Source organism: Uloborus diversus, chromosome 8, assembly GCF_026930045.1.
Source record: "Uloborus diversus isolate 005 chromosome 8, Udiv.v.3.1, whole genome shotgun sequence".
Classification (NCBI taxonomy): domain Eukaryota; kingdom Metazoa; phylum Arthropoda; class Arachnida; order Araneae; family Uloboridae; genus Uloborus; species Uloborus diversus.
In genome coordinates this window covers 152,052,747-152,063,160 of record NC_072738.1, presented here as the reverse complement: position 1 = coordinate 152,063,160, position 10,414 = coordinate 152,052,747, and the positions used below count along the sequence as shown (strand labels likewise).

General features: G+C 34.4%; 1 protein-coding gene across 1 annotated transcript in view; it reads left to right on the top strand.

Moving 5' to 3' along the window:
* The first annotated feature begins 6 nt into the window (after window positions 1–6).
* The window catches only part of LOC129227676 (eukaryotic translation initiation factor 3 subunit D-like), a 44,974-nt gene continuing 34,566 nt past the window's right edge, over window positions 7–10,414 (top strand). The window contains exon 1 of the mRNA XM_054862268.1: window positions 7–194. Within this exon, the coding sequence (XP_054718243.1) occupies window positions 60–194 (135 nt within the window). The 5' untranslated portion in view covers window positions 7–59. The remainder of the gene's footprint in view (window positions 195–10,414) is intronic.

Below are 10,414 nucleotides of genomic sequence, written 5' to 3'. Positions count from 1 at the left end.
GAATAGATCGTTGTCAACGTTAAAAATTCTGTTCGGAAATTTAGTTTATATCTGTCAAAATGTCAGAAACGAAGCATCATTTTATACCGCCAGTCATACAAGATAATCCTAATGGCTGGGGACCCTGCACTTTGCCGGAGCAATTTAAAGACATGCCTTACCAACAATTTTCAAAAAATGATCGCCTTGGAAAGGTATGCGAAGCCTAAGAAATTTCATTTCTTTATGTTACGATCAAAAAACAGTGAACAGAAATTTCTGTGTCATACAAATGCTTTTTAAATTAAGGAACTTGTATATTTTTTGAGCAGGAATCTTTAATTCACTCATTTATCTCGTTATAATACTACCATACGTGGTTACTCATTGGTTTAATTAGAAGCTTGATCATAAAATTTTGCGTTTGTTTTTTTTCAGTATTTAGCTAAGAGTTTAAAGAAATAGGTAAATAAATAAAATTATAATGATGAGCAGTAAGGCGAGTATCTGAAAAATTGTTTGACCTTAATAAGGAATATGGCTCACACTCAATCATTTTTGCTTTAATTATCATTTGACACGAAAACTCTTAAAGTATTCGAGGTGCACATCTCCCTCTTTAGCAATGGCGCACCTCTTGACCCCCCCCCCCCCCCCCCCCCCCCCCCCCATTGAACAGCCTTGATTTTAGTGGAACCTGTACAACATTCAAACTTACTGCTGGTTCACTGATCCCAGACCAGCGAAATTTGCCTTCTGCCACCATAAAAAAATTATCCGTGGTTCGCAGAACCACCAACCGATGGCTATTTTTGATCTCAATGGACTAAAAAAAAAATTCAAACGCATAGCCTAGCCAATGTTTGGCTAGGCTATTATTATTAGCTAAACCGTTACTAACGGTTTATTAGCTAAACCGTTGGTTGATTTTTCTTTTACTATAAATTTGTGTTTCAAATAGCTTTATGTAATTTTAAATTTCCCATCTGAATTTTACTCAATATTTATCCTACTCGGGGGTTTGGGAGAGTAACATCCTAAAACTTAATAATAATGGTCAAATTAAATCCTCAAATTTTTGGTGATCTACTTTAAAGGTTGCTTAATGAAATTAGTTTTTAAACTTTTTGCTTCATTGTTTAAGATAACAGATTTAAATCATTTACTGCCAAACTTTACCAAACAAAAATTTTAAAATTTTGAAACATAAATATAAATGGTTTACTCTTAGTGAAAATATTGTTCGTTATAATTATGTTAATATCGCAAAGGTATTTCTGCTTTAGCCCTGGCTAAAGGGCGGTAATTTACTGAATGTACCATGCCTTGCCTTCAATCTTAGAGTTGAACCAAACCATTGCTTCAGTCACTCATCTGGTCTGTGCTAATTCTATATTAGCTACCAGTTTGTTTGGCACTTTTCGCTTCCTTAAGAGGTTTTCCACCTCCAGCTCAGTCATTTTCCTATGCCAGGCTGATCAGTGCTAATAAGCACAAAACTGCAGTCCTTGGCTGGAAATGACTGAGTTGGCGGTGTATTTCATGTATTTCTGCTTTAGGCCCTGGTTAAAGAGCGATAATTTACTGAATATATACAGTAGAAGACTGTTATAATGCACACCCAGGGGTCTGACCAGAGGATATTTGGGTCCGTTAACGGACCCTTCACAAAAATCCGATCAACCAAAACGGACCTTTCACAAAATCCCGATCAAACAAAACTGACCTTTCACAAAATCCCGATCAAACAAAACGACCCTTCACAAAATTCTGATAAACAAGATCGGATCTGTCACAAATTGTTTATTGAAAGAGCAAATCTGAAAGCAAAATAACGCATATTTCTGTGTATAAACGCATATTTCTCTGTATAAACCGATAATTTTTGGAACCTTTTTTTAAGTCAAATTAGAGGGATCAGCTTATACAAAATCGGCTAATTTTGAAAAAAAAAAGAAAAGATCGGCACTCTTGCGATGCTCCTGGATGCTCCTGCAAGTGATGCTCGGATGCTCCTGCAAGCAAGCGATAAATAATTGCTACTGCCAAATAAATATAATGGTTGTTTGTTTTATCACAGCTAATTAGCAGCGGTGTTGTTGTAAACTTTTCTGAAAAGGCATTGGTAAGCACTTTTCTCCGCTCATGATTTAATAAACAATAATAATATATATCTGCAAAATGAACTTAGAACTGCAAAGGGATAGTAAGGGTGAGGAAAAAATATGATCGCTTCAGATAGGGTTACCAACTTCAAAACTAATGACTTGATTAGAAAATATTCTCATCATTTTGTCGGCTTGTCAATATTTGCGTTTTTACAGTGGGGTGCTATGTTTAATTGTTATTTTGGGAGAAAATCTTATGGGTTTTGATTTTTCGATGCTAACAAGGATGATTAACTTTAAATAAACTCTTTTAATTACCGTTTTTTTTTTCTTTATATGTCTGCATTTTGAAAAATGCAATCTTTTAACATCCGATATGAGAATCATATTTTGTTCTTTTTCAAGCTAACTTCGCTTTATTAGGATTCAAATAAATGAAAAGTCTCTTTATTTCTGTTAGAACTCTCATTTCAAGTTTTTAAAGCAAAATTCCATAAATTCTGTTATGATTCAAAAATTAAAATGCTGAATAGATGGTTGATTTTATTATTATTTATTTATTTATTTTTTGGGGTCAACTGTGTTCACAGATATTAATGATATGTTATCATAGCACTCTAAAATGCAATTAAAAAAAAACTTTATCAAAAATATTTCTTTTACAAGCCGTTTTTATACTTTTGATGCCTTCACTTTGAGAATTGCGATCTCTTTGCATCCGCTATGGGAATACGATTTTTCGAATTTTTGATGATTATTATGCTTTGTTAAGAGGTAAACAATTGAAATTTCTTTTTATTTTTGTCAAAATCACGGAATTTATAAGTTAGAAACGAAATTTCATGCTTTTTAAGAGTGTCTTGGGTCAAAAAGTTGAATGCTGAACCCTATTCTGAATTTTGTTTTATTTATTTATATTTTTGTTATAATTATTTTAAATACTGTACAGAAATATATCTAGTATAATTTAACATAATGCAGAATGGTAGATAAATATTGATACTTGAAAGAGCGATGCCCCCCCCCCCCCACGCCAAACATCAGAAAAAAAAATCCAGAATGATTTTCTCGTCATAGAAGAAGAAAACACTCAACTTTAAGTTTAATTGATGCAGTTTGTGCCATCTCTAAATTCTAAAATTTCGTTTTAACATTTTTTTTTTTTTTTTTTTTGCGAAATTTTTTGATTTTTCACAAAATTAATTCATTTTTCACAAAATTATTTGATTTTTCACAAAAAACGGACCCTGTGAAAAAACCTGGACAGACCCCTGACACCTTGGGACCAGAGCTTTTGTGTTATACAGGTTTTTGCGTTATATAGATCATTTCAAATTTTGAAACTAATATTCAGAATCTATATGTATATTAGCACTTCAGAATGAGTTTTATCTGCAATGAGTATTAACGCACCAATATTAAAATTAGTTGTTCACAAATATTTTTTTTTTTTTTAACAAATATGTTTCACAATCAAAAGAAAGTGCATTATCCTGCACTTCTGCTAGCTTCATGGTTTGCATAACAGCTGCATTTTCAAGAGCCAGCTGGTATTTTCTATTTACTGTAAGTACTAATTTTCCTTTAAAAGCTTTGAATTAAGATGGAAAGACTATTTCGAAATATTTGCCTTACAATTTTAATGCTTGCAAAACAAAACAGGGATTTTTTAAACTTCAAAACATATTGTTTACTTTTGAAAAGTTGTGCGTTTTATAGAGAATTGCGTTATACAGGTCGGCGTTATAACATCTTCTACTGTATTAGAATGTTTCTAAATTTAAAATTTTTAATTGGCAAAGTTTGGCAATAAACATTTAAATCTGTAGTCTTAAACAGCCAAGTATATGCAGTCAGGAAACCAATTTCCTTAAGTAACACATGACATAGGCTACCGAAAATTTGTAAACTTAATTTGACCATTTTAAATTTGTTTCAGGACGTTATTTTTCCCTCCAAGTGTGAGTAAATTGGAAATGTGGGATTTAAAATTGGATAAAACTTTTGAAATTAAAATTAACTGTAAAAGAAGTAAACCACTGATAAATAGCTAAACATTGGCTAGGCTAATGCTTCTGGATTTTTTCTAGCAGAGTGTGATCAAAAATAGCCAACAGTTGGTGGTCCCATGGACCACTAATTATTTTTTTTACAGTGGTCCGAGGCAGGTTTCCCTGGTCTGGGTCCAGTGGATCAGTAGTATTTTCTAACCCTACAAATGTGACAAGTTCTTAGGGTATCAGTGCACAAAGTATTATGTATATTTTTATTGAGCAATCACGATTGCTTATTGCTTTCACTTCACTGCCCCTGATGTTTTGGTTCCTTTTTCAACTTGGACCAAGCACAATACAACCACTGCCCACCGTCCTCTGCAAGCGCGACCGTTCCCCTGGTAGCCGCTTCTCCTGGTCGGTGGCATCCATGTCCTGGGCACACGCATGCCCATACACACACACACATGCCTTTACATGCGTACACACACGTCTACGTGCAAACAGACAGGTCTAGGCACACACATAAGTCTACACATGCACGAACGCGCACCTACACACACACACACACATAAACACCCAGGAGGTGGGACAGGCTTGGGGGGACAGGAGCCGTTTCTAAAAACAATAACCCCGAGTAGAATCCTGTCGCAATTTGTGATTGCAAAACACATAATTTAAATTCAAAATTTCAGAATTCACAATTAATTTGTTTTTTTTTTTAATTTTTTTTCCTCATCTGATCTGCTTTGTAATGATTTGTATACCTGGTTCTTAAAATACCTATAAAAAATAACATGTTTGCTCTTGTCATAATTGCACAGTGGCGGATCACCGAATAGGCGCATGAGGCGTTAGCTGGGGCCTCCAGCAAAGCAAAGGGGCCTCGGAGCCGCGTCACTTCCTAAAAGATGGAAAGTCAAAATTTTGAGTGGAAAATGCTCAAAACTGCTGGAAATTCAGTTAGTCATGGATTTTAGGGGCGGGTTGATTGCTCCCTATAGGGCCCCCTGCGTTTAAAGGGGCCCCAGGCTTCAACTGTCTTCGTTTGAATTTTTCCGGGAAAAAAAACTTTCTTTTGAGAATTTGCCATGGAAAGTCAAAATTTTGAGTGGAAAGTGCTCAAAACTCATGGAAATTGACAGTTAGTCATGGATTTCAGGCGCGGGTTGATTGCTCTCAATAGGGCCCCCCTGCGTCTGAAGGAGCCCAGGATTCAGCTGCCTTCGTTTGAATTTTTTTTTGGGAGAAAAAACTCTTTTGAGAATTTGCCATGGAAAGTCATAATTTTGAGTGAAAAATACTCAAAACCCATGGAATTGACAGTTAGTCATGGATTTTAGGCGCGGGCTGATTGCTCCCAATAATAGGGCCCCCTGCGTCTAAAGGGGCCCCAGACTTCAGCTGCCTTCGTTTGAATTTTTCTGGGACAAAAACTTTCTTTTGAGAATTTGCCATGGAAAGTCAAAATTTTGAGTGGAAAATGCTCAGAAGTCCTGTAAATTGACAGTTTGTCTTGGATTTTAGGCGCGGGCTGGTTGCTCCCAATAGGGCCCCCTGCGTCTAAAGGGCCCCCAGACTTCAGATGTCTTCGTTTGGATTTTTCTGGAAGAAAAAAAGTTTTTTTTTTTTTTTTTTTTTTTTTTTTTTTTTTTTTTTGTGGATATGCCTTGGAAAATCATAATTTTGAGTGGAAAATGCTCAAAACTACTGGAAATTGACAATTAGTCATGGATTTTAGATGCTGGCTGATTGCTCCCAATAATTACCCCTGCATCTAAAGGGACCCCAGGCTTCTGGTGGCTTTGTTTAAATTTTTCCAGAAGAGAAATTTTGGACATTTTTTTTTTGTATGTGTATAAGGTTTAAAGTTTCAAAATATATATTTGTTTCTTTCCTCCGGAAAACTTCATCTAGCATATTTCGGATTGTACCGTAACTCAGCACTTTTTCTGAGATAGGAGAATTCCCGCTTTTTTCTTCAAGGTCGTATTTTGTCCCTGAGAAAGAGGGGTGTTAGATAAGAAGTAACAAAAGGAAAGGCATTTTTATGGCACTAAGACAGGGGGGTTGGGTTGACCTTGGAAAATCGCCGCGAGAACTTTTCTGTCCGGTACATTTCAATCCAATTCAGTAGTTCAGTCAGTGAGTGTTGTCTTGTAAGTGTTCAGAATCTTGCTAGTTTAATGAAATAAAAAAAGCATTTACAAAAATAAAACAGCCCTGGGATTTAGGTGAGCAATCACACTTTTTTTTTCTCCAATGCGTTTTCCTTTTTGGTCATAAGTTTAAAAACGAAATTGTTTCAAAAGAGTCGGGAAAAGTTCTTTTTGAGCCAATGCTCCTACGCAACATTCTTTTTACGATGCTGAATTTTTCCTGCTGCCGAGCAGGGCTGCGGAGTCGGAAGGAAAATGGTTGACTCCGACTCCAAGATTTTGAAACATCCGACTCCGACTGCGGCTTTTTTATTTTTTTAAATTTATTTTTTCAAATCCCCCTTATGGGAAGGGGGGAAAACTCCTAAATAGAGATTCAAATATTAATTCCTTTTTAATGAAATTTTTGCGTTGTATTTTATTGTAAACCTAAGATGCATACAACGTTAGAAATTCAATATGAAAATCAAATTATCCGATAGGTGCGATTTCTAAAGTAAGATTACTAAAAAGTCCCATTTTTTAAAAAAATGAAAAAGATTAATTTGCTCCCCTTTAATGTTTAACAGATGCTGATCAAATCATGTGCTTTCAATTTTTGAAAGCAATGAGAAGAGAGAGAGAAAGAGTTTTGAAAGAAAAAAAAAACTTTTTTGCTAAGTCAAAAACTTTTCTTGAGAGGTGGCGCCCCTCCCCCTTCCTCCCGGGTGGCACTCATCTGGTGGGTGACACCTCAACTTAATTTCAGAGTTTATAAAAATTGAGATTCTTTAATTCTGAAAAAAATCCCCAATAATAAATCTTAAATTTCATCTTAAAAATTTCAACAAAAATATTGCACTATATTGCGGAGAGAGGTCGTGTACATGTACGTCTGGAGCAAATTTTACACAAAATGCGGCGGTATACAGCTTTGTACGAATAGCTTTAACTAGATACCTACATTTCTTGGCTCAATTTTTAATTTTAATTTTTTAATTGACGGCTTCAGAATGAACCTTAATATGAAGATTTTAGGATTAATTATAATTATTGAGTGTTGTAAGCAATAAATCATATACTAATTTTATTTTGTACTTTTCAGTGTTAATCAAGCTTTCTTAGATAAAATTTTTAGAATTAAAAAAACATTTGGGGGGGGGGGGGGGAGTGTTGTACCTTGGGGCACTGCTAATTTCTAAGAATCTATTTTTAGCAGCCATGTTTTTATAATATCTAATAATAACCTTTCACCCTAAATGGTGCCATAGTAAAAATCAGCATCAAATGAGTAAAATTGACGATTTTGTGAAAGAAAGCGAATTTCATGACTCAAAAGTAAATATTTTCTTCTTTTTCATTTCATTTTCCGTCTTTGTATGTATTTGTAAATTTAGTTAACTGAATTTTATTCTGTTATAAAAGAGAAGTACTTTCATTATTTTCTCATAAGCAAATTATTTATAGTGCTTCTAGATTGACCATCATTTTGGTTTTCATTAAATTGGTGATTGTACCTTAGGAAAGCCAAACATTTTGTACCTTGGGACACGTTCCAAGGTACAACATATGCATGATTCTTAATAATTAAGATATGTTTAGGAAGATGGAACAATGTTCTAATCTTATATGTAGTCTTTCAAACAACTTTTTCTTTTCTGGTGCAAAATTGGTTCAAGTATAAAAAGGCTGTTTCCTGAATCATGAAGACTTTCCCATAGAACAACAGGATGTGTCCCAAGGTACAATAGGATGTTGAACCTTGGGGTAGCTTGGAAGTTATACTTTATATGGCTGGCAACATTTTATTTTCAAATTGTCTGAATTAAAAAATATATATTCTATAGAAGTATGTTGGGCTATTTTAATGTCACTTTTAAATTTTAAATTTGATTCAAATAATTGACGTTAAAAATTAAAATATGAAAAGTGTTCCAAGGTACAACATTATCCCCTATATTTTATCGGATCTTTTGTATTTGTGCTTTCGTACCAACACTCTTTTGAATTTACCAAGCACCCTGAAAAGTTTCTCGACTTGCTCAAGCGATACATGCATTCCTTTTACTATTTTATAACAGAGATCGAGGTAAAAAATATATTATTTTTATTTCAAAGTAATTATTTAGAAAATGTTAGGCAACAAAATTGTTTGCTATCAGTTAAATTAAGTTAGAAAATAAGCAAACTAGGAGACGGTGTAGGTAACTGTTACAGAAAATTCGATAAACAATCAAGCCAGCTGGTTGCCACAATGAGTTATTTCCTTATTAGTAGGTATTTATACATGTAATCAAATTAATTGGTAGTTAATTTTTCAAAAAATGCAATGAGAGTCAGGAAAAATTAAAGAAAAAAAAAATGAAACCCGGAGTCGGAGTCGACATGTTTTTGAACGACTCCGACTCCTTTACCCTAAAATGAGCCCGACTCCGACTCCGACTCCACAGCCCTGCCGCCGAGTTATGATTATTCCACAGCTGTCTTATTTTGTTTGCAAGTTTTCCGTAAAAAAAAATGCTTTCTTGCGCACAAAAGTAAATTTTTATAGTTTGTTTTCAACTGTCGCGTAGGGTGTTTAAGTAGTTATATCATATTAAACCAAGATTTGTGTTCCTTGAATAGAAGACATGATTTTTCCTAACAGAAGTTTCTGATATTCGCTGATGTTTTTTTCCCACGTTTCTGAGTTAACGTAATGGTGTTGTTTCGGTCAAGTTGATACATTGCCTTTAGATCTAGTTGAAACCGAATTAAACTTAGGCTCACAAATTTTAATGGTTATTTTCTTTTTCCAGAAAGGCTTAGAAATGACCCCCCCCCCCCCTATACACACACACACAAAAAGAGCATCCAGGATTCACATTTGAATTTCGACTTCTTGAGTTCAAATTGCGCTTTTTACAATCATGAATTGCGATAAGTACCTACACGTTGGGTTTCTTGTTTCTACAAATGGAAGATAATGGAAATGGTCAAGAACGTTACACCCGTCATATAATGACTTTGGATTTTCTAGAATTGGTAATACGCATTAGCGGAGTACACGGGGGGGGGGGGGGGGAGAAGGGACACTTGTTGACCCGGGCCCGAGCCTGATGGGGGCCCAAATAGTAGGGGTAAATAATATGGAGGGAGCCCGTAAAATTTTTATTTGTGATGGGTCCCAAAATTTCTGTACACCCTCCTGGTAATACAAGACATATCCACAAAAAAGAAATGGTGATTCGGATGAGGTAATACAGATGAAGAATTAATAGCCCATATCGACCAGTAGGTACACTTATAATAAAGATTATTTGCAGCGTATAACGTTATGTATTTTTATTTCTTATCAATCTCAAAAGATGGGAATTAGTAATCTTTAAATTTTGTATTTAGATGAATTTTTGCTGTTTAATTTCATCTAGATAAGTTTTTTGTTCTGAAAAACTTAATTTTACGCAAAAAAAGCCTTTTTTAAGTGCCAAGTCTGCTTGAGCTAAGCCTCAGACAGGGGCGGTATTTTCAGCATTTCGTTTGGGGGGTCGATTTTCTTGAACAGGATTTTCCTCAGTATGGTATAAAATACATATTGGTTAACAGGAAGTGATAATAAAATGGTTTTAATGTTAAGAATAATAAGGCAATTTTGATGTTGAGAGCGAGACACAAAAGTCATCTTTCAAATGACTGACCTGATTGAAACAGTCAAAAAACAATGGAAGCAAGAAAGTTATGTTAAAAAACACATTTCCTTCAGATTCCTCTCTGTAAAATAACCAAGAAAACTTTTTAAATTGGGCTAGTATTTATTTTGCGTCATTAAAAAGTATAGTCGCACAATTCACAAAACAGTTCTTCTTCCCTCATGCTATAAATTTAACTTATAAGTAATATTTTCTTTTTTGTTTTCTGTAACCGATCTACGTAATATTGAACTTAAGACCAATGATAAATGTATCTAATCAAATCCTGTCTCAATTTCTTGAGAAACTGAATTGATCATTTTGTTCGAAAATTATTAAGTTTCAATTGTCAATCCGTGAATTATGATTAACGGATTGAAAGTTTTGTGATAGAGTGTAGCATTGTTCAAAAAAACGCTCCACAATATAAGTACAGTAAACGAAAATTCAAACAAAGTCATACCTATCAAAATGACATCAGATTTCCTATCATTGAAAAAGTCGCTTTCCAGTAATTCGTCCAGGGG